Genomic DNA, 25950 nt, shown 5'->3' with positions numbered 1-25950 from the left:
TATGTATTGGGAAGCCATGACACTTTATATTATTTGTTTCAAACCTGTCCCACTATGAGTAAGTATGTGAAATGATACTTGACTTATTCACAACTGTAATAACCATTTAGATATATGTATATCTTATATGTATATGTACAACTTACATTATATATCTTATATACATAGCTGTCCCAAGTTTATATACCCATAAACATTATAAATACCTGCACATAATAGTAATTTTCATATAATATTTCATACATTTTAGGCTAAATAAGTATGTATAAGGTACATTAAATATTATCTCTCTCACATTCTCTCAGTTAAACTATGTATATTGATTTTAGAAGGAAATGGCATCTTATTTCCAGGTATTGAGTCTTACATGTACTTTTTGAAAGTAAGAATACAGGTTTGATCCTGTTATATCAGGTGTGGTTAGCTTTTGAATTTCTGCCTACATACCTAGGCAGTTATACTGGCCATTAAAGGATAATTCTCATGTTTGCCTTAAATGATCTTACTTCTGTCACCATCTTTCTCCCCCGCCCCCCACCACTTCATATGTGTGTGATAGAAAACAAAAATATTCTAGAGCACTGAGTTTCAGCTGCAACATGAATTGTCAGTTAAGCCCTGTGTGGTCCTTCAGCACCTAACCCATTGCCACCACACCGCTGCTCATCCTAGCATTCATCCCTTCTTTCAGTTCCTTGGCAAGTAAGGTTACTGTGTAAGGGCCCATGCCAGAGCACTGCTGTGGATGTACATGTTTAAACTAATGCCATGTCAGCGTCTCCCATCTCCTGTAAGCCACTCATGTCTTCCACCCAGCACTCATTTTGATTTCTATATATGTATATTTTTTAATTATGAAAGTATTGAATGACAAAACCATTTGGGTAAACTAGCTGCCATTGTTCATGTCTGTTTCTTTCTTTCTTTCTTTTTTTTCCTTGTTTGATGTGAATGTAGCTTTATTCATCATCTATTTTGTATTTCTTTAACATTTCATCCCCACAGGCACTCCAGAAAGTCTGAAAGATCTAGCATCCAAAAACAGTCTAGGAAAGGCACAGCCTCTGACGCAGACAGGTAGGCTTGATGTCGTGCAGTGCTGCCATCTTCTTTGACGTAGACTCGGGTGTGCCCTGCCTCTCCTTTAGCAGTCCAGCTCACAGACTCAAATCGTGATGCTTGAAGTGTGGTGAACATGAGTCAGTTACCATGTGAGAAACGTCACAGATGGCATGAAATAGTGTCTTTGTGTAGTCTGCTCTTGTGTTAATAAACAAGCCAGCATCCCCTCCTCCCCGTGGGCCATCTCATTTCTACTGAGGCTTAAACACATACTCATTCCCATACATGTGCTAGATACTTGATGTTTTGTTTCTCAAATCACATTAAATGGTTCCAGTGAATCCTAACTGGGAAAGTGTAAATAATTAGAGTGTGTGTTAAATGTTTGAAAAGTATTGTATTTTTAAAAAAGTCTTATTTTATACAAAGGTATAATCTAAAAAATTCTTGAATTTTATAGATATACTTATTTTCTGTGTTTATGTAAAAATATCTAAGGAATGGTTGGTGATTTGCAGTTCTGTTTCAAAGTTGTTGAGTGCCTCTAGGCACAGCATATGGACACATCTACAGAAAATCCTAGAGAGCTGTAGTAATATAAATAAATGGAAATATGCTCACTTGACTGAGAATCCTTAACAGCATGAATGGAATCAATAACAGATAGATTAATATGTGAATATTCCATGAATTGCAGGTAGAGTGAAAGAAGAGGCATGAAGTAGAGAGTACTGGAATTTGAATATTCAACAGACCAGCCTTACTGAAGTCAATCATTAGATAAAACTAGATTATGTAGAGAATGGGAAAGTGTGAGAAAATATCTAAAAGGTGAAAAGTTATTTTTTGTTTAAGGGCCTAATTTTGAATGGAGAATGCAAATCAGGATGCAAAAAAAGGGAAGCTAAAAATTAAACTGAAGATGTATTTGAGAGGTGAAGATTGATATGACTATGCCTTGCTAATACACCAAAGATGCTCAGTTAGTTTATGAAATAGTCATCGTCCTTAAACCAAGGCACTGGAAAATTGATTTTGAGTTTTGGAACTATAGATCCCTTTGAGAACTGAAAAATGTATTAAAATATCCAAGAATAAATGAAAACCCTCCAGTGGGCCTACTTGAGCAGGCTCAAGCAAGTCAGAGCCTGTGCAGTTCAGTATTCAGTCAGGACGTAAGCATGAAGTTCTAGTCTAAGTGAGAAAGTAGTGATGAGCATTCCCAAAAGGGCGTTACCACGTCGAAGTCTGCAGAGTAGGGGGAGAGATGCCAGAGGATTGCTTAAACTGGACAAAGGGAGCCACAGCTGAAATCTAACGATCCACAGAGGTATTGGTCCGTTACAGAGCATACTTACAAAAACAAGCATGCAGGCAAGCTCAAGTAGGTGAAGAGAGGAAGCAAAGTATTCCAGTCACTGGAGTGTGAGGAGGGACGGAACCATGGAATCCTACCAGACAGGCACCAGCAGGAAAGGCACACCGGTCACGCTGATGCATTTCCATCCTGTATTCTGGACTCAGCAGAAAACACTAGCTTTTTATATATGTGCTTTAGTTTGTTGATAATTAAGGCACCTGGTTAATTTTACTGGATTTGAAGCTACATGACTGATTTTCAAGCAGATTGTTGAGTGCTGGTTACAAGGCAGTTGGCTCCTATGTTCTAGGAATCATTGACTGTAGTTTCTGCAGGAGCTCTGAGTTGACGTGGACATGAGGACAACTCTGCCACTAAGATGAGTTAATCAACCATGGGAAGACTGCACACTGGTTCCTTTTCTCCACATTTCCCCTTTTTCTTCCTAAGTCACTCCCCCTTCAGTTCTTTTCTCCCTCCCTCCCTTCCTTCCTTCCTTCCTTCCTTCCTTCCTTCCTTCCTTCCTTCCTTCCTTCCTTCCTTCCTTCCTTCTTCTTGGGATGAAACCCAAGGTCATGCAGTTGTTAAGTAAATACTCTACCACTTGGCAGTACCCCAAATTGAAAACTGAACCTTGACTCATCATTGGATGTAACAGCCTAATAAGAAAATGTTTTGAAATGTACAATGACCTGTTAGAAGTCCCCTCCCCCCCCCAATCATTTTTTGCTTGGGTTTTTGTTTTGTTTTATCTAATAGATTAGACTGGTTTTTATACAATATGTTCTGATTAAGGTCCTTTTGCCAATTACTCCTAGTTCCTCCCATGGCATCTCCCATCTGAATCCAGAACCTTTCTGGCTTTCATTAGAAAATCAACAAGCCTCTAAGGAATAATAGTAAAATAAGATAAGAAATCAAAAACAAACAAGTTGCAATATGATAAAACAAGCAAACAAGAAAAGGAGCCAAAGAGCTGGGCAGTGGTGGCGCACACCTTTAATCCCAGCACTTGGGAGGGAGAGGCAGGCGCATTGCTGAATTTGAGGCCAACCTTGTCTACAGAGTGAGTTCCAGGACAGCCAGAGCTGTACAGAGAAACCCTGTCTCAAAAAAGCCAAATAAAAAAAAACAAAAAAAAAACAAAAAAAAAGCCAAAGAAAACTCCTCTTAAATAAAGCCTCTCTTTTCAACTCCGTTCAAGGTCAGCTGAGAACAGCCCCCATCATCTCTGCATCTCCTTCCTGTGCCATCATTTTGTGATACCTTATTCTGAATTCTGACTGCTGCATGTTTACTGATGTACTATTTAGAATTACACACAGATGCACTTTTTTATGTGTTACATCTATGGGAAGGAGCTTTTGCAGGCCTGTAAATGGCTAGCACTGAATAAACCATTGGGAACTTAAATACTATGTATATTCTCACTCTTTAGCAAATCATTAAAAACAAAGCCCCAAACCTTGGTTTTAAAGCTCCAGGTGTGACTGTTTGCAAAAATAGAGCTTTCTGGTTAAAGAGCTAAGGTTTTGAGGTGAACTGTGTTTATGTCCAACTTTACACTGTAGAGTAAGTTGTACAAAGTTTGGATGTGATTAAACGCAGGGATAAATATTTAGATACACACTTGCCAACAGTGAGCTGCTGTATACTCATGACAGAGGATACAAAGTGGACTCATCAAACGTCATTTTATGTAGCAAACTCTCAGATCATGATTCCTCTACATCATTTTAAATCACTCAATTTTTAAGTGTACATTTTTTAGAAATTCTTTTTTTTCTTTGTCCCATGGTATAATAACATATCCTGTTCCAGTAATTATGTCATGAGTCCCTCTATTATGTCTGTGTCCCTCTAGCATGCCAGATTCAAGTAGACAGCCCAAATGTAAAGACTCAATTGCTTGCACTATGTCAACCTTCAGAAAATAAGGCCCTGTTGGCTCTCAGCAAACGTGTATGGATCCTGACCTTATAACTACTCTTCTCTCGTCTTTTCGCAAGTTACTGAATGAGCTTCAATATTTTACTTATAAAATAGCAGTAGTTATAATTCAAAATGTGTGTAGAACAAAATATCACAGGTATGCACACACATGAATCCTTGTAAGTGCACAGGCACACACACTCAGTGCCTAGAATGTAGATGTTCCTATACTGACATTAAAGATCTTATTATTATTTATATTATTATTTGTTAAAACTTACTTCCATTTTCTGCCATCCATATTTGGTTTTCTTTTCTATCAGAATCATTCGAAGTCTCTCCCATTCTTTTTACATCTTTTCTTCTTAGTATACCCCATTTTGTAAAAATTATCAAATCTCAACAGTCTTGATACTGTCAACCCTGCCCTGTTGTACCTTGAAGCTTCTTGACCAGTTCTCCTTTCCATTTGCCTAAACAAACCATACTTAACCACATTACTTCTCCTCTGCAACACATTGGTCATCTCTTTTCCAGTTCATCCTCTTGGAACTCAAGCTTGTGACCACAAGCTTTATTTCTCTTCTGGTTTGTACTCCATAGATTGACTTGTAGCAAGAACCTTTTTGTTACTGAGACATGTGGATGGTTTAAGTAAAAGAAAATATAAACAAAACAGGTCTTGTGCATAATGTTTGAGTTGGAACACCATGGCTATCCTCAGTGCCTGTCAACTTTCCTCTGTGTCAAACACGGTTCTCCAAGTAACATGTTATGGAGCTACAACACTAGAATGGTCATCTAGAATCCATTCATATCCTTCTGAAAAATTGTTGTTTTAACCTTTTCCATATTAGTGGATGAAACATAAAGTCCATCAAAATTATTCTTAGCTAAGGTCACACTTGAGTTGTTCTGGGGTTCTTAGAAGTTTCATCAAGGATTACAGTAAGATTTTAGTGATTTGTAGTATCTAAGAGACACTCTATTACTAATGTGACAACTGTACAATTTAATTTTTAAGCCACAACCAAAAATATATTTTTTGAACAATTTGATTCTTTTAATGATGGCTCATAAAGAGGAATAGACAACACTTTAGTGTTGGAAATAATATGGCCATATAAATTCTTCCAGTCTTGGCCAGTTTTAGTTGGTTGAGCTAATGTGAAAGTCAGTTCAGAACAAATGAACTACATGAATAAGTAGAACATTACCACTTTCTTTATACCTCGGAAGTGGAAATGACAGGTGAGGTTTCAGGACATGAATCAATATCTAATAAAGCTTTAATCCACAGTCCAAGAGGATAAAATTCGCCTTATTCGCCTTTATAAAATGCAGCTTTAGATGTAAGCTGCATTCTCTTGTTCTATGAAAACTGATATTTTCTTCTTTATTGTTCTGAAATGGAAGACATAGCTTGAAGCAAAAATCAGTCTTGTTGTGAGAAATATTTCACTTAAAAGAAGGAATATTAAGCTAAATAAAAATGGAGTAAAGTCTTCATAAATTCATTTTGGGTAACTGATATATGTTTTTTTCATACTTAAAGAAAATAAACACATTTTTCATTATTAGTATTTGTAAGGATGAGGTATTTTTATACTCTTGTCAATACACAACAGTCACTTCAATCATATCACTTAGCAAAATAATACTAAAATGATACAAAAAGTGAAAGCATGAATCTATATGTAGCGATATACACAAGCATGTCTTTGTTTCCATTTTAATTCTTAGAAATTAATTCAGAAAATTGCTTCAAAATGATTTTGAATACCATATCAAGATAACTACCAATGTATTCACAAATACATTTCAGATACTGTCATATCTAAGAGAACCCGTTTTACACACACATTAGCCACTTATGCCTAATTGGGTGTATAAGTCAATAAAATTCTGTTTAAGTTCAATTTTTCTTTCTTAGTCTTAGACTAAACTGAAGAGGCATGCCCTTTTGGCTTTCTGTTTACCATTAGACTTGCTTTTTGCACCATCGAACTATGAACATTATAAAAACGTGCACACATTTCTAGTTCACATTCTTAAGGAATACAATTGTGTAAATCATTGTGACAGTGCACACTCATTCAATCAACAGATCTTTGTTGTGTTCCTCCTGTCTCGTCTACGTGATTGACACACTGGAAATACAGTTCAATAACCCAATGAAAGACTGATGTTGTTGACTCTGGAGGGTTCATAAGGAGTTCAGTATATGAGGGCAATCTAGCTTGATCCTTTATAATGTGACATACCTGTGGATTGTTAACAGTAACATTTTCATCTCAGTAACTGTGGGGTGAGTGCTCCTCTTGTACTTTAAGAGTATCCAGGTTTTCCTTGGACAAATGTGTTGGTGTTAAGTTAATGAAACCTGCTGACTGAAGATCTTTTTTGGCACTAATGTTTTAGGGTTCTCCCACCATGCCTTTCTAGAAGGGGATACGCAATCCCAAGAGCAACCGATCAACCGGTCATTAGGGGAAAGCATACCACTCGCTCCCGGTCGAGCGAGCACTCTAGTATCAGAACCCTGTGTTCTATGCACCACCTTGCCCCTGGAGGGTCGGCGCCGCCTTCTCCGCTTCTGACAAGGTTGCTATTCAGTGTCCCGCCCAGCATTCGTGTCCCACTGCCGGGTGTTGCTGTGGTGTTGTTCTTTCCTGCGCACTCAAAGCATTCACTCATTATGACACCATAGATTTTAATCTCCTGCTTTGTGGCCCTTGACCTGCTCCCATATTCTCTACCACTCGCATCTCCTCACTGTGCTGGTCGTATTCTAGTTCCTGCCGGTTAGCTATCATTGAAACGGAATCTGCCTGTGTGCTGTCCTTTCATTTGTGTGTGGCATATCATACCTACTTTATTACATGAAATGTTTTATGACGAGTTGGCTCAGAATTAAGTATGTATTTGATTATTAAAATGAAGGAGGATTTCTAAATTAACCTTTTATATGTATTCATAAAACCATGTAGTTTAAATTTTCTTTAGTTAGAAAGTTTTTGAATGCCAGCAGATGGGGGTCAGCTTTATCTGGGTGAGAATGATGTATATCTGCATGCTTCTCCATATTCTCATCTCCAGTCATCATCCTCCCATTGGAATACCCTGGAGCATATGCCTGGGTTGTTTAAAATCCCTTTCCAGGTTTGCAGTTTGCTTCAATTTTAAAAGAATGCACAACCGATTGGTAACTAGAGTCAGACTGTGCATCAAGAACTCATTATTCCGAACGCCTCTCAAGTATGCACCAGTGTAGGGGGAGCCAAGTGGGAGCTGATTGGTGACATACCTTCAGAGCTACATTTTTGTACTTTTAACATTCAGAGGCTATGGTCAGTTCTGTCATGATGCTACCAAAAATAAATGTCTTTAAAAAAGTATAGCCTCCAGCTGGGCGTGGTGGCGCACGCCTTTAATCCCAGCACTCGGGAGGCAGAGGCAGGCGGATTTCTGAGTTCGAGGCCAGCCTGGTCTACAAAGTGAGTTCCAGGACAGCCAGGGCTATACAGAGAAACCCTGTCTCGAAAAACAACAACAACAACAAAAAAAAAAAAAAAAAAAAAAAAAAAAGAAAGAAAGAAAGTATAGCCCCATAGAAAATTAGGAGAAAGTGAATCTCATTCTGCTTAACTCAAGAATTCACCCTGCAGAATGAGTAGGGCAGTGCCTGCCCTGCCCCTTCCGACCTCCTATTACAGAGTTCCTTTTGTGTGTGTCATTTAAGGTACCTGAGTTTGCTTCTAAGAACCCATCTAGTTGTGTTATAACTATTTTAGTAGTGACTGGAAAAGGCATTTTTCTTTTCTTTTCTTTTCTTTACTGGAATTTCACCCTCCCTTCGCTGTTTGCCTACAGAACGCACCGACAAGGAAGCCCCACCCAGTCTCCTCCAGCTGACACATCCTTTGGCAGTCGCCGCGGAAGACAGCTCCCACAGGTGCCGGTTCGAAGCGGCAGTATAGAACAAGGTATCCAAAAAAGCGACATCTTTGCCCAAACACCTGGAGTTGAGGACCTTCTCCTCTTAACACCCTGTTTAATTAAATTGCGCTGTTGAGCTCATGTATGCAACTCTGAATCCTAAGAGTTTAAGTTTCTTATATTTTTGCCCCCAGTTCTAGTGCCTTGTAACAATTAGCAGCGATTGTTGAGTGAGCAATCAACTGAATTTAGATGATTGTTTAACAGAGTGGGTAGGGTTCTTAACAGTTTTGTAAAAGCACAAATCGATGCCATATGTATTTTCAAAACAATGCCCTCTGTTAATTTGTGAGCTGAAAGAAGGTCTTTGTTTTTGAAAAATTTAAAAATTAAATATGATCATTGGGTCATGCAATAGTGTTTTCCCTTTTAGCTTCATTGCCAATATCTAGAGTTTTAACTAGTTTGATGACAAATATTACTCGAAACATATATTTGTTATTTTCCTATGAGCCACATTGCCTGGATTTCTCACATTAAGAGGACATGGATTGTTTTGTGTTCCTAATAGAATGTATGTATGTGTGTGCGTGTGTTCATGTGTGTGTGTGTGTGTGTGTGTGTGTGTGTGTTTGGTGGAAGGGAGGTGTGCTTTTATAGAAAACAAGATTAAAGTACATGAGTTAAATGTTTGACATGCTGGACTGAAATACTATTTTTTTTCTGACCCGTTTCTTAGTAAGTAAATGACACTAGTATTTTCTATCACATTTATTATTAAGGACTAAAAGTATTGTTCAATTTTTCTCTAGTTCAGGGCTGTGGCTCAAGAACACTGAACATAGTAAAATGTCCACTGAAAATCTGTATTCCTGACTAAATTTCTGAATATTCTCACACTGTTGGTTGTTGCTGCTAGAAAATTCACATTCCCTCTCAGATCGCATTGCTTCACTGATTGAAGCGGGCTACTTTACCATTTGAAATAGTTGATAATAGGAATGCTAATATGAATAAGTGGCATGGATACTGACTAAGGTGTCAAGAGCTACAACAGCCAGACTTGTGGGGTTTTTAAAAATCATGTTTCTTGTTGGTATACCATACTTTAGTGTTCAGGGATGAAACAAATGTCTACACCTAGTCAAGTAGGAAAATGCAGTCTTGGTGAAATTCCTTTCTAAAATACCAGTAGATTGTAGAATCCATATTTCTAATAGAGGGTTTTTTCTGGAATATTTTGAGATGATTAGGCAAATTTCATTGTTTGAACTACACCAGCAATACATCTGTCAAATTTTTCTAATTTTTTAACAATTAGATAATGGCATGTTAACTTATTCATGAACTCTTGTTGCACAACTGAACAAACTATAAATTTGGATGCTTTGCTACAAACCCAGTGTTATTGATCACTCTGAAACTTAGCAAGTCATGTGTTCCTAAAATTCTTTGCATTTCCTCTAGTTGCAAGTAAAACACTCCATGGTATATGAGGGTGCACAGTGGGATTACAGTAATGTGTTACACCATTTATTTATTTCTCAATTTTGTATTTCACTGTTCGTATCTACTGTTTATGATATTTATATTCGCAGTTGTCTTTCAGAGGAAAGCATCAGTGTGTAATGATTGTTTTGAGGTGGGAAGAAGGGGAGGAATGGGAATGATACTGTCGGAGTTATTTTGCTATTTATTGTGAAAAAATACTTTAGTAAACACAGTTGGTTGTTGAAGGTTCCTGAAACATTTTGATTCAGACAGAGCTTTTAGAGCAGAACAGTCATTATGTAGTATTTAATCTAAGCATTCGGAGGTGTGATACTGATTCATGCTTGGGGCTTGTGGTAAATGATGGTAGTCTCTTTCATAATCTTCTGGGTGTAGTTTTGGACTGAACCATTCATGCAACACACTGATCCTTAATTGTTTCTGAAAGTAATGTGGTCCATGAACTAGACAATGCCGTATGCCTTAGCACAGTTTATTTATGATGAATGTCCCTGTTTGTGGGTATCTCAGTCTTTTCCTTTATGATGGGTTTGTTGGATTGCAGTACTGTCTTGTACGGGAATTAGCATCAACTCTGGTTTATTGTGACTGCTTAAGCTCCTATTCATGACTTCTGGTTTTTCTTATTTAATCTTTTATGAAGGCCTGGCTTACTGTTTTTAAAAGTAATTCAGTTGATCAACAGCTAATTGGTAAGAACAAATACCGTGAGTGATTTAGTTTCCCAGAAAATCATGTAATCACTTGATAATAATCATAAACTAATTTTATTGAAGTTTTTTTTTCAGTACACAATTGCCTATACTATTGTTTTAGGTTGTATACAAAGATAATGTGATTTGCTGGATATATTCTCTTACTTCCAATTACTGTATCGTCTATACTTTAAACAGATCTTCCAATATTAAAGATAATAGTTTTAAAACACATATTCATTTACTATTTTAAAAATATTTGAAGCTCCCTTTCAGAATATGGAGTATTGGGCCATTTACTACCTGATGTCTAGCTATGTAAAAGTAGATGACAGGGAAAGCAGATGGTTGCAGTATTTATTTTGAGATAACACAGGTTAATATATGATCTATACTTTAGGGTACTCTTGCTAGTATGTAAAAATTAAAAGCAGAGAGTTTCTTGAAATTTCTTTGATTACATGTTACTATTAAATACAATATGGTGTGGTTTTATATAAAATAAAGGCAGTCATGATTGGTTGTATAAATGTGTGTGGTTTTCTGAACAGATCAAGTCACTTTCGCACTTCATTGATGCCTCTTAATGAAGCGTGTAAAGACCATTCAGTATACTGACATTGCATGTACTACTTAAAGCCTGAAACAATACTGACAGCTCCTTTTAGATGTGACAAGACAATTATTTTGCAATAAAGAATATAGCAGCAGGGAGGTAGACCTAATGTCTTACAAAGTATCTAGCATATGTAATATTTAGAAAGTGAATAATTTCATCTTCAGATAGTTACTATAGTTAATTTGAAGAAAAGGGGAGGACTACCAACATTTGAGATATATATTGTTCACACAGAAAATACTACAGAAGTATCCCCATGCTAGAACTTGTATACTTTCTATTCAATAAAAAAAATGGGATTAATTACATGCAATTTCAAGTCATAGAAAATGACAATTTTACAATGCAACTTTTTATGTAGATTAATACGTTTACGGTGTGAGACAGTGGTGGATTTAAATTAAAATATTTTATTAAAATTGTTACCAAACTGTGCAGTTCTTAAAAGGCCAGATAAAGTATTGTAGTATTGCCTTGGGAATATCAAATAAGTTATTTCTTGATATTTTTGTTTTGTTTAAATCTTTGAATTGCTGTATTCATTTTTGGATTAATTTCAGTACATGTGAAACTTTCTCATGGTTTATCATGTCACCTTATGTGTTATGCATTTTTATTATTCATGCCATTTTGTTAACTCATATTTCCATGTCTAACTATAAATTTGCTGATTTCTTTCTTTTGTTTCCATCATTATGTGCATTTAATTCATTGAAGAACAAGAAAAATATAACTCTTCCACTAAAGGTAAATATTAATGTAACTTTTAACCATTCATACTGTTACTTTTATAATGTGTAAGAGTTATGATACTGTTAGAATAAAGAATAAAGTATTTAAAGATAGTTATCTTTCTGATATTTAACAGATAGTTATAACTCTCAAGTGATTTTGCCACTTATTAATTCTTTCATACTAAACAAATTCGTATTATATAATTTATATCAGGACGGGAAACATCTTAAAACTAAAAATAGCATTGATGCAAAATTCCTTTATCTACACTGATAGCTTAAATAATTATTCTGTAAATTAATAATACATATCTTACAGGATAGTATATTATTTTATTATAAGAATTCGTGACATATTTGTTACTTCTTCCTGGTTTTCTTAGGATTAATTCTATATTCCTGATCTCATAGATAAAGAGATTTGACTCATATTTTCCACTTATCTTTCTGAGTTGAATCTACTGCACATAAAAGAAAATCCCTACGTCTTGTTGTCTAGATAGAACGAGCTTTGTGAGATCTCTCATCCTTGCTGCAGCCAGGCATGTTTGGAGCAGCTACCTAAGCATTAAGAGCTCTGGGCTTCAGTATTGTTGGAGTCTTAATCCTACCCATCTGAGAGATACAGAATTTAGAATTCAACCGACCCAGTCACCTGGGATGCTTCTCTTCTTCTCTTTGACTTTTGAATCCCAACCGATTTTTGATCTTTGCACTTAAATTTCCAGTGAGTCTCTGGTTGCCACTCTGGACTTTTGTCCGGCTCACATCACTTCATATTCCTAATTATTTTTGGCCTGATTATTAGATTTTTGAATATGAATTTATAAATCAGTGCAGTAGTGTTTTAATAACTGTGTGATGTTTATAGGTATATTTATTGGATACTTAAAAGCAGTTTGAACTTGTTTATTTTCGTAATTCTCAGAGCTATTCATGATCACAGCACCATCCATATTCAGGATATCTGCCCTTGGGTTTGGAGAAATATCTCAGTAGTTAAGAACATGTTCTGGCTTTGAAAAGGTACTGAGTGCAGTTCCAAACATTCACATTAACCATCCCACAACCACCTATAGGTCTGGCTTCATCACCCAGTTCTCATTCATCTGAACTCTGTGTGTAGCTGCACACAAGTGGCTCACTTACAAATGCTCAGGCAGGCACACACACACACACTCACAGACACACAGACACACACACAGACACACACAGACACACACAGACACACACACACACACACACTCACACACACACACAGACACGCACACACACACTCACAGACACACAGACACACACACACACACACACACACACACACACACACGCAAAGACCCATGCCCTTTACCATCAGTGGTAGAGAATGAAAAGGTAGTTTTCTTCACTTTCTTTCACTATACTTTGAGAATCTTGTTTTTTAAAAAACTCAAATACCAAATGCATTATTTATAACTTTTAATATACCTAGGATATGTTGTGAATCTCAGTATGGTTGATAATATCCAATAATTTAGTAGTCAATAATATTTAATTATCGGATAATATTCTGTCTAGTCTAAATGTATAAAAAATAGAATTAAACATCAGCCAGTGAAGTACATATTTGATCATATACTGTTTGACATATTAACAACAAGTAATAGCTAAAGCAAAAGGCTCTTCAGTGAAATGAAGAAGCTGTTACCTTGGGTTTCAATAAACTCATGACCACCATCTTTTCTTATTTTATATATCAGAAGAACTTTACATTCAATACTACAAAATTGACTGGTATTTTTTTTTATTAGATTCAGAGGAATATATCTAGATTTACAAGGTTAAAAATGTGGTAAAATATATTGTAATTAACTCTAATTCATTTTCCAAAAGATACAAAGGAACAGTTTATTAGAACAGTTCACTGGCGATTTTCTGTATATTATTATCAACTAAAAGCTACAGGCATCAGAGAAACCATGTCTTGAAAAACAAAACAAAAACAAAAAACATAACAAAAGACACAGGCAGCTACTACAAACTCTCCATGTGATACAACAGAAAGTTTTTTATGAAGAATAACTACATTTAAGACCTTACTACAGACGACATCATATGTTAATGTTTCCGTGGCTCAGTATGTCCTGACTGAATGGTGGCAAGATGTAGATATGCCTCAGAGAACATACTGTATATGGAATCCACAAAAGAGACACATCTGAAAGTGCATCCCGCAAGTCTAAGCAGCTAAGGGTGGTGTCTTCTTCCTACAGGGTTTGCGACAGTGTAGTTTACCCACTCACAGTGGCCTTCACTCCAGAAGGATTTAAGGCGAGTTTAGATTTTTTTTTTTCCAAAGTCAGGTTTGAGGCAGAAAAGAAAAGACATATTTACTGCATAGAAGGCCCTTATCTGTAGTCTGTAGGCCATCTTCTCCAATCCATTAAGAGAGAATTCATGTGGTTTGAATGTTTGCTACCCATGAAAATAGGACTGACCAGTCCTTACTGACCACAGAGGCCAATAAACGCATCAGTTTGCTTTTGTTTTGATGATTCGTAGGTGAACTTATCTTACAGTTAAAGACCCCAGTTTTCCAGAAATTAAGCAACACTTTCATAGTGCTAAGATTGTAATAGTTCTGGTCCAGTCTACGTGTCCAGGACTAGCTTAGTAATGTTCTGGAGCATAATGAACAATAAACAAAATTCATCATTCCCTTTGTATCGGTCACTCAACTAAGAGTGTCATGCATTATCTCATATTTTCCCAACACCCCAGGATATAAGTGTTACATTCTTTACTTTCTGACTGAGACCCCTAAAGCTTCTGGAGATTAAAACCTGATCCCTTGGTGGTCCCCTCACTCTGAGGACCCTATTCAAACTCACTTCCGGCTACAGGCATGGTGTCCTGTTTATTGAGTGCTTACTATGCATATGGAATAGCATCAGGATAGTGCTCATGTTGGGTAGAAATATAATCTTAAGGCCTGGTGGACTTCCTCGGGTGCTGTGAGGTGGCTCCAGATTTTGATCCCAGTATGTGTTCCATCCTCTTTGCTCCAGATGCAAGAGATTCTTTCCTGACAAGACGATCTTGGAGACCACTTGGTTTTCATAGGTTCACTTGCCCGTTCAGCTGTGGAGCACTCAGCTGAATCTGTGCTGGTTTCTCCTGAAATCACCCACATAAGAACAACAACAACATCAAATCAGATCCTTTAAATCTGGCCAGATATCACAGCCTGGGCTTGAAAATCCAGGTGAAGAATCATAAATAAATATTCATACAACTTAATTACCTTTGACTCCTTCTGTGTTGCAAGCTGAGAGATGAAGTGGTTTTAGATTTCACAGACTGCTTGTAGGCCTATTTTTAATCATTCATTCTGAAAGTAAGCCAATTTTTTCCCTCTCTGCTACATTTCTTGGACAGTTTTAAAGAGCCCATGAATGTAGTTTGGGGGATCGAAATAATGATAAACGAAGATCAAAAGTGAACCAGAAATTAAATGACTTCAAGGTGAGAAAAATGTTATTGTCATGATAAATTTCTAATTTTTTTTGCCTTTATATGGTATTTAAGTGCATTTTCTCTGGCTCCTGGAAGCAATTTTGAATCATAACAGAACATATTGCATTATGTTTTCTAAAAAATATGATGTCCTTAATTGTAAGGCATGTGTAATTTATACACCTCCATAATGAAAATCATTTAGATTAGAGTCCATGTAATTGTTTCAAAGTAACAAAAATAATTTTGTTACATTTTGTTTTCTACCTGACTGATGAAATGTGTAATAATTATTGTAACAAATTGTAAGAGCCGTTTAAGGGATGACTCTAGCTAATTGCATTTTTAATCTAGGTTTTGTAATGAATGCTAAGGCATATTGCCTATACTTTTCTATGCTAAACAATGAGAGAAACGATTTGAGGGTTAAGCTATGCAAAGAACATTTTATGGAATTGTAGCATTAACCTTAATTTGATGAATTTATATAAAAGTGAAAATGTAAATTTTCTTAGTTTCTGTTGCATTAATTATAGTATAGGTCATTAATCATTTATAATACTAGTAGGGTATAGTATATAGTGGTAAAATTGGAAGATAAATGCTTGAAGCTCTGAGTAAACCAATTTATAATTTTTAATTTTACATTTTCCTAATTGTCTTTAAGTGGTACCAAAAGAGTATACTTTTTTCTTACAAATTATTATTTTGTAGATCACATAAGAGGACAGATCAGTCATTTCCTGTTCTTGTAGGTTGTGATTTATAATATTTAGAATTTTAAGATACATTGAAGTGTCCTTGAGTAGTATGACGAACCCCTAGGTTCCAGCCCTAAGTGTGGCCTCAAGAGACCAATAGAGAGCCGTGTAAGGGGCAAAGACCAGCAGACAGAGAGAAAGAGAGGGAGGAGCGCAGAGAGGAGGGAGAGAGAGGAAAAAAGGGTCAGAGAAGGGAGGGGATATTTTTGGCAGGTTCATATTCCTTAATCTTCTGGGCTGGATCATTCATCATTTTACCTGAACATGTATTACAAATAAAGAATTGGATTTCTTTACTTGGTCATTGTAGCCTCTTTAAAATTAGCTACTGAGAGGATCAAACAGTAAATCACAGGAGGGAGAGGTTGTGGTTTTGACCTTCCCACTCTGTTTTGTTGAATCTAATTACTAGAAACCATTTTATAATAGACATTAAGGCTTTAGACCTTTCACACATAACAATCCTTGGAAGATATACCTACCTGAACAAAGACTTTCTTTACTTCTTCCTCCTGAGATTTGTAAGGAAAGTGAAGAGGGATGGGTCTAACCATGGTGTCCAGTCACGGACTGTCTCTTTTATGTGCACTGTCAAGCTGTTTATGTCCTTCAGATACTGCACACCTAGGAAAGAGACTGTTCATATGAGCTGAGTCTATCACTGTTGTTGTTAAGTTGGAGCCATGAGTAAGATAGCTAAGCATTTGAGGTCATTTGACCTCTAAAGCCTGGTCTCCCTTCACACCAGAGATCTAAGTGTCCATGCAGCCTGTTGACAAGATATCACCTCTCCATGAAGAATATTGTTCTAAGAAATAAAGCAAAACAATGTTGTTTCTTTGTGGCAGCTCTTTGACCTGGGTTAGTGCAGAAGATCTAGGGAAATGACTGCTCCATCCAGAGCTGGCCTTGTCTGTTGAGCAGAGACATTTTGGTGAACTGCAGCTTGCAGTTTCTCACGTGGGTATGGAGATCTTGCATTCTTTAGGTAGGTCATTGGAGACAAAGCAAGCTAAAACAAAAGGTGAGGTCATGTGGCTGAGGTGTGATGTGAGCAATTGTTGGGTAAATAGTTTTTCTCACCTATGCCAGTGTGCCTTTTCAATTATCCAGACCAAACAGACTTCCTTCTCTAAGTTTCATAAAGCCAGTGCGATATATTTACCCCCTGGGTGTTAACTTGCTTGTCACTGTCTGTGAGTCTCATGCTGGATAAAGGTTATCTTTTACTGTTCCTATTATTATGTACTGTATAATATCTTAGAGGAATTATGTTGAAGCTCAGGAACAATCGAAAACATTTCTAAACTTGCAAAATGGGATTCGTTTTCTATAATGCATGTGCTCTAAGGTTGGGAAACCTGTCCAGAGTGGAAGCTCTTTACAGATTTATTTTCATGCATAGTATAAAAGTGCTGATGCAGAAGTTAAGCGAGGACCTGACACATCATTAGCTTGCTTAGAGCTGAAAGTGAGGTTGAACATCAAGGGCAGACACTATCTCTTAATTTTAAATACAACAGAGATAATAATATAAAAACCAGCTCATTTTTCTCTTAACACCTGTAGTTTGGATAAATTGGCAAATTTAAAATGTTGGAAAGCATGCAATAGAGCCAAAAACTGAATTATTGTAGTCCCTGTTTTTACAAGTGTGAAGGGGAAAAAGAAGATAGCAAAAGTGGTCCTCTCAGGACTCCCTCCTCCTTATAAATACAAATTCTGAATAAAGTAGAGGCATTTCCGAGACCACAGACGAAGCCTCAGCTTTAGATCCAGCCAATCTCCACTGACTGTCCATACTGACAATGTTGCATTTCAAATCCTCAAATGTCAGCCCACTTTACCAGGTAGAATATTCTAAGTCAGAGTTATAGTGAAAATGCCTTTGCGTTCAGACTTTGTATCATTTTTACCTACTGCAGTCCAGTCGGCCAGATCTTTTAAGTGTCTTTGTACTTTCTTTTCTCTATAGTGTGCTGCTGTTTATCTCTGCTTCATCTCTAGGCGTGAACTCACTTTGTAAAGTACAGTGCTTCAAAGAAAACAAGTACTTTTTAACACACACCCCTCCTTCCAGTCCCCACCCTGGCAGCTCTTCCCGTCATGTCGCCCTCCCCGTCTTCTCTAAGCAGTATGACCTCACTGTCCTACTCCCCAACCAACCCCTGAAACATCAGCCACTGCAGGACTAAGCCCTTCCCTTCTCACTGAGGACAGACAAGACAGTCCAGGTAGAAGAATGGGATCCACAGGCAGGCAACAGATTTACTGACAACTCCTGATCCAGTTGTTTGGGACCAGCATGAAGACCAAGCTTCACATCTGCTACCTATGGGGGGTGTGGCTAGGTCCAGCCCATGCTCACTCTTTGGTTGGTGGTCCAGGCTCCGAGAGCCCCCAAGGGTCTGCATTAAACCCTGTGGGACTTCCTGTGGGGTCCCTGTCCTCTTTGAGTTCCTCCATCCTTGCCCCTACTCTTCCACAGGACTCCCCAAGCTCCATCTAATGCTTGACTGTGAGTCTCCACATCTGTCTCAGTCAGCTGCTGGGTGGAGCCTCTCAGAGGACAGTCATGCTAGGGTCCTGTCTGCAAGCACAACAAAGTATCATTAATAGTGTCAGGGATTAGTGCTTGCCCATCAGATGAACCTCAAGTTGGGCTGTTCATTGGTATCACCTAAAGTGATTTAGGTGTTGATAAGAGCTGAAAGGATTATTTTTCTAGCAAAACCAGGTTTATCTGTAGTCAGTACCATAGTCGCTGTAAAATGTTACATTTGATCCGATGTCTTTCAGGCGTAAGGCCAATTATCAGTTTTATTGGGAGGTACAACGGGGAAAGGAGGGGATTTCACTCTCTCCAAACTAACACTATGTTGCCATTTAAGTAGGAGGTGGCTATTTACATTTTTTCCAACTATGAGATATAATAGTAGATCAAAATCGGCTCAGATATTCTGTTCATGGGTTATTGTGTTTCAGATCAACTCACATGAGCTAGTGTTTGAAAAGACAATGATGAAAATCTTTTTTTTATTCCAAGAAACCTAATGTGGAAATGCAGTTCATTTATTTAAAATCATGCCTCACAGAAAACACTTATAAAATATGAGAAGTTTTAATGTGTTTGGGTGTTTTACCTGTTAACAATAGTTTATGCATACACTACATGTATGCATTGCCCATGGAGGCCAGAAGAGGGCATTAGAGACCATGGACTGGAGAAAAGATGCGGGAGAATAGAACCTGGATCCTCTGAAAGAGGAGCCAGGGCTTTTAATCACTCCAGACCCAAATATCAAATTGTAAGCTTATGTTAATTTCTAGTCTTACAGATTTTGAAATCAGTCCATATTTATTTTTACATAAATGTAAATTCATGAAAACTATATTTTAACTTAGAATGCTAATAAATCACATGTGACTATAACATTTAAGATATTTTAGGCAAATGAGAAACAATTCCAATATAACATTGTTTTTGGTAGTGATATATAAAAATTTCAAAACTCAGTTAACAAATGTTAAGGATTATTAATCTTTTAAAAATATTTGTATTAAATAAAATTGTGAGAGGGGGCTCTGGAAAGATGGCTAGCACTTAAGAGTATTTGTTTTCTCTTGTCCTCTTGTTTTCATGGATGGAAGGTTCTTTTCTTCCCCAGTAGTTACTTTTTTTTTTAATTTACTTTACATCCTAATTGCAGTCCGGCTCCCTCTTCCCCTCCCAGTCCTGTCCTTATAAAGTCCTCCCACATTACCACCTCCTCTTCTCCACAGAGAAGGGGAAACCCCTCTTGGGTAACAACACACTGGGACTGTAAGTATACCAGGAGGTATAGGCACATCCTCCCCAACTGAGGCCCAACTGGACAGTCCAGTTAGGAGAAGCAGATCCAGTGGCAGGCAACAGAATCAGAGGCAGCCCCTGCTCCAAGGCCAGGAGACTCACATGAAGACCAGAGCTGCCCATCTGCTATGAATGTGTGTGTGGTTGGGGATGGAGTTAGGTCCAGCCCCTGAGTGCTCTGTGAACCTCGATGGGCCCACAATAGTTGACTCTGTAGATCTCCTTGTGGTGTCCTTGACCCCTCCAGTTTGCTCACTCCTCTCCCCGACTCTTCTACAAGACTCCTGAGCTCTGCCTGATGTGTGGCTGTGGGTTTCCATCTGTTTCCATCTGTTCCTGGATGAAGCCATTCAGGAGCCAGTTATGCTCGGCTCCTGTAATTGACAGTGGGTGTTTGGATGAAAGTGCGAAGGGTTAAATATGAGAGAAGAAAGACATAATACTGAATCTTAGACCCATGAGTTCACCCTCTTTGCTATTTATTTATTTATTTATTTATTTATTTATTTATTTATTTATGTTAAATATAGACAGTTGCTGTTTAAAATAAGAAAATCCCAAAGTGAGAGTCTAGCAGTCCCACTGTGGCACAAGAGGGCGCACTGATAACTAACTGCCTATGATTCCAGCTTCAGATGATGCAGTGTCCTGTTCTGGCCTCTCTGGACTCCCAAACACATATGTTTGTGCAAATACACACACGCATCTACACACAAATAAAAATAGAATGATACTTAAAGTGTTTAAAGTAATGAGTAGGATCTATTTAAATACATGCAGACACAGGAAGAATTTTACAAATAATTTTGGCTTCTGCCTGACCATCTTAATCATGACTCTATATGAATCTAGGAATGAGATGAAAGCATTTGCACATTTTCAGTAGATTAAAAATTCTTTGTCCATGAGATGGCTCAGTAGATAAAGGAACATGCCTGCAAGGTTGACACTCATAGCTGAGTTAAATCTCCAGTATCCATATGAGGAAGAGAACTTATGAATAGAGTATACAGTAAATGGTCCACTGGATATCCACTCCAAGGTCATGGTACACACACACACACACACACACACACACACACACACACACACACAAAGTGTATAAAGTATTATAAAGCTCAATATATAGAGAGTATAAAGCTCAATAAATAATATGAAGTCTGTAAACATCGCTTCTATTTCTTGAGATGAAGTGATGAGATGAGAGCTATACCACAGCTTAGGCTAAACCTAGCATGCTTCCTTCTCTGTACTACTACCTATTCCTCAGTTTAGGCTTGGAAACTTCTAGCATCCATACAGTTTAATAGCCCAAGCTAACCGACTCAATCTGGCTTCTCTTGGCTTCTGACAGAATTGCTGTGCCTCTCCTCATATACTAACTTTGGCAGTACCTTCAGGCTCCTTTCAATTCTCTGGTTTGTTCTGTCTTCACCTGTGTCTCTCTTATTCTCTCTCTAACCTGTCTCTAAAACTGTCCTTGTAAAACTGCCACATACACATACACATACACATGCACACACATACACACACACACACACACACACACACACACACACACACACCCCCCACCATCCCTCCTTTTTTCTCTCTCCCTGCTCAAGAGTAGCTACTCTTTCCCTGCTATTCTCTGACTCACTGTCAATTTTTTTTCTTATTCTTCACTTTGTCTGCCCCTCAATTAGAAATCACTTTTAAACATGGGTGCTTCCAAACAAACCTTACCTTCGTTGTTATGGATTAAAGGTATATACTAAGGGTGTGTCCACTTCAGATTGTAATCTAGGGCGTGTCTGTGTCCCAGCCTGATGGTATTTTAGTATTATGTCCTTTGCCAGAGTAGCCATGTTGCTAGATAAAATTCCTCTACAAAAGATGAATGATTTTATCCGTAATCTTTATTTTCAGTGCTACAAAATATTTTCCCTTAGAAAATTATCAGTACTTTGTAAGTTGCAGCTACTAGTCTTACCCTCTGTGCTCCAACTGGAATTCCTTTTGTTGAGTTTCAAATGGAGAGGTCTCTGTGGCTCCTAAAGAAGCAGGCTTGCTTCTCTCCATTCTTGATGGAATTTTGACAAGCATACGTTGAAAAGGGTACCTGAATATGCACAGAACAATGAACAAGACACTGTTGTGTTGAAAAAGAATCTCCTTCAGTACAGTTCTGTATATCAGTGTATGCTAGTATTAAACCAGTTTACCCACCATAAGCAGAACATGCAGGCTATAGTGTCTGAGTCAAATTTCAGCCTTTCAACAAGAAGAACATTTTAGTAAAACTGTAATGCTAACTACATCTTAGAAACTACAGGAGATAAATTATTTAATGTACTATAACTAACTTCCATGAACTGTTTACAATTATAGTTAAAGTAGTCTATAGTAAACTCTTTTTTCTTTTAAATATGTTATACAAACTAAATTGTTATTAGAACTAAATTTATTGTAGAATAATTAGTACTTGATTTTTAATATATCACATGTATGAAAGATAACAATGAAGACCTTAATTTTTTAAAAATTCATTTTTTAATTAAATGATAGTTTGCCCTTTAATCATTGTGTTATTTAAAATTGCTACAAATACACAGACGGCTTAGAAAGAACAAAAATATCAACCAATCAGATCCCCCTAGAGCTCCCAGGGACAAAACCACTAACCAAAGAGTACACATGGAGAGGAGGGACCCATGGCTCCAGCTGCATATGTGGCACAGATTGGCCTTGTTGAGCATCAATGGGAGGAGAGGCCCTTGGTCCTGTGAAGGCTTAAGGTGGGTGTGGAGGGAGTGTGTGGGTGGTTGGGGGAGCTCCCTCATAGAAACGGGTGAGGGGGATGGGATGGGGGGCTTACAGAGGGGAAAGTGAGAAGAGGTATAGTATTTGAAATGTAAGTAAATAAAATAACCAACAAAACAACAAAAACAAAAAAAATTGCTACAAACATGCAGAATGACTTAAAAAGTAATTTTAATGCAAGGTTCTCAGTTGGGTCTGTAAAGTATTTTATTTCAAGTTCAAATTTGGCTTTTATACTTAAAATTGATAAAAGAATAGAATTCTTTAAATGATTGTGTACAATCGTCCTCTTTGAAATAATTTATTGGAAATTTTGATATGTGGTTAAGTTTGCTTATAACAAAATAATAGAGGGATATCAATATTCCAATATTTGCTTATTTTTATTATTCATCCCATTAATAATGTATATTAGTGGAGTCAAATCTTAGGTTTGAAATTTGATAATTTTAACTTTTCTAATGTATATAGAGTCTTATTTTATTTCACAATATGTATTTGAGAGGTAAAATAGAATATAAATAGGTAGGAAAGTTAAATTGTGCTCACATTCACACCCAGGGTATGGTTCATTCACACCCAGGGTGTGCTTATAAAGTAACTGCTTAGTGCTGTGTGCAAACTAGTACAAACAGTTACTTCATAATACTAAATTAATGCATGGTGTCATGAAAAAGGAGACACCGTTCAGGGGTCTGCACAATGCAAGGCGTTTATCCAACCTTCCCTTTGCTCAAGGGCATAACCAGACATTCTTGTGTTCTGCTTCTGTTTGAAATTGATGCTTCAGCACGAGGACGGCCTGACAGTCAGGTTTCCTGGGAAGTGGGGGGGTCCTCTGGTGATCTTGGGTTCTAATACTCATTTACAGATTGTCTTCATCCTGGCGGTATGGAAAAGTTGTTTTCTTATCCTGTCTCCTGAATACGGCCAGTCAACAGAGAATATTTTGAAACTAGTAATAAAGACTCTGAAAACAGTTTACATTCAGCTCACTTAACCCGGCTACATTAATAGAGTAAAATTTAAGTACTGCAAAATGATTATTAAATTGTAGGCGTTTAGAAGGTAAAATAACCCTACTTTTATTTTTTAGCCAAAGGCGTTGGGGTGGCAAAGTTCAGTCACTGAGACTGTCCCAGGTGTTTCAGAGCTGTACCTTCTGAGAAGTGTGATCAAGAACTGCTAGGTGCTAAATGCAAGAATAAAGAAGCTTTGATCTAGCAAGTGTTAAAAAGTGTCTTTAAAAGTTAGTATATTTGATGAAGCTGTTGAGCTAACATTTAATTATGTATGAAATTGAGATGTACATTGTATTGCTTTAAGCTTTATTTATTCAGTACAACTACAGATATTTAGCTCCCTTAAAGCTCAAAGCAAGGGGAAACTGTACAGCAAGGTGTTTAGGACAGAAGTGAAGGTCAGAGAGACGATATGTTTACTTTCTGTGATCTTATGCTTCCTTCACTGTTTATGGCATTCTGTGTATAAAAATCTCAGGTTTCATAACCTCATTGCATTGCAGTTCCTGAGATCTGTCATACTGTAGCTTGCTTCATACTGCTACCTTTGACTATGTGTTGTCATGGAACTAACAAGCTTCCCAAGGACTTTTCTCAAGCTCTTTGTTGATTGTCTTCTAGTTAAAGGCAGTCACCATGTATTGTCTTTTAGGACATCCTTCAAAGCAAATGTCTGTCATTGCCTAATTCTCAGAACTGTGATATCATAGACTGAGTCTGTCTAGTTAACTGACCTCCTGTAAGGTAGAAATTGAAACAGTGCTGGTGTGATTATATTTATGACTCAGGTTCTGAGCTGAAGTTTTAGACACATTTTGCTGCATGTAAGCATGCATACATGCGCATGAGCTTATACACATTTTAGCCTTTGATTTTGAGGCTAAATGGTTCAAAGGTTTTACACACACACACACACACACACACACACACACACACACACACACACACACAGAGTCTACCCTACACATGAGATTAAAGCTTTTTTGAGAGGTTGATCCCTCAGGGAAATTCATAATAGATAAGTTGTAAACACAACTAATTTAGATCTCACTCAGCAGTTACAAGCTTTGAATGGTTTACAGATACAGATGACTGTACCATTATCTTTCCCCCTCCATTTGTAAAAATACAGCAATTTGAGATAGTTTTCAAGCTAGATTATGATGGATTCTGACTTTACTCAGATTGAAGACTAATCAATTTGCCCTCTATCATAGTTGTGCAAAGTCTTAAGTGGAATACAGGTCTTTGTGTAGTATATTGCAAAGGAGCTAAAATTACAGCATACAATTTTAAAACTTTTTTGAAGTTTATGTATAGGCTTCATGTAAGCCATAAAAATCAGAACTGTTTTTTCTAAATAAGTCCATTTGTATAGGCAGCAGATATTCATCAAAAGCTATCGGTCAGAATTCATGGCATAGGATGAATACCTCTAAAAAGTAGAAGATTATCAATTAAATAGTTTCCAGGTGACTTGCCAGTATCCAAGGATGCCAAGTGACTGTGCATGCATGCAATCATGCCCATATGTGTGTGGTGTGTTCAGTACGTAGATTTATCTATAGCTGAACAGCAGCAGTCAGTTGAATGCAGTGAAAACACAGTCTCATAGTAAAGTTGGTTTCACATCATCACCAAGGAGAGTTGAGAACACATCATGTCAGATGGAGAGACAGAGTGCCTCTTTCTCGTTCCTAACACTTGTGCTGCCCGTTTGGTGTGATCGCAATCACGTTCACCTTCAGCTTAGCAGTTGTTAGCTGCTGTCCATTCTGCACTGCGTTCAATCTATTAATCATGGCCTACTTCTAAAGTTTGTTGAGTTTGAATCATTTCGAAAGTGTTGAAATCTTAACCAGTTCCCTGAAAGGTGCTTCGTGTGTTTTAATGAGCTTTCTGTTGTGTGTTTTTGCAGCGAGCTTAGTAGTGGAGGAACGAACAAGACAGATGAAAATGAAGGTACACCGGTTTAAGCAGACAACAGGGTCTGGGTCTAGTCAAGAGCTTGACCACGAGCAGTACTCCAAGGTAAAATTAGTAGTATCCAACCAATAACGTCCCCTTTAGAGAAAATGGGAATATGTACTAGGTGTGCGTGTGAGTGAGTGTGTGTGTGTGTGTGTGTGTGTGTGTGAGTGTGAGTGAGTGAGTGTGTGAGTGTGTG

General features: G+C 37.4%; 1 protein-coding gene across 28 annotated transcripts in view; it reads left to right on the top strand.

The window, feature by feature from the left end:
- The window catches only part of Rims1 (regulating synaptic membrane exocytosis 1), a 480520-nt gene that overhangs the window by 359208 nt on the left and 95362 nt on the right, over positions 1 to 25950 (top strand). For 7 of the 28 annotated variants that reach the window (XM_029538265.1, XM_029538267.1, XM_029538262.1 and 4 more), the window contains 5 exons: positions 1006 to 1077; positions 6776 to 6958; positions 8228 to 8340; positions 11837 to 11866; positions 25702 to 25814. In XM_029538265.1, the coding sequence (XP_029394125.1) occupies positions 1006 to 1077; positions 6776 to 6958; positions 8228 to 8340; positions 11837 to 11866; positions 25702 to 25814 (511 nt within the window). Of the gene's footprint in view, positions 1 to 1005; positions 1078 to 6775; positions 6959 to 8227; positions 8341 to 11836; positions 11867 to 25701; positions 25815 to 25950 lie in introns of those variants that run through there. The other 21 variants (XM_029538279.1, XM_029538274.1, XM_029538278.1 and 18 more) reach the window with 9 other exon arrangements.

The sequence above is a fragment of the Mus pahari genome, chromosome 5 (genome assembly GCF_900095145.1).
Source record: "Mus pahari chromosome 5, PAHARI_EIJ_v1.1, whole genome shotgun sequence".
In the NCBI taxonomy this organism is placed as follows: Eukaryota; Metazoa; Chordata; class Mammalia; order Rodentia; family Muridae; genus Mus; species Mus pahari.
Note: the sequence above shows the minus strand (reverse complement) of the source record. Positions and strands in the feature narration are given on the sequence as shown.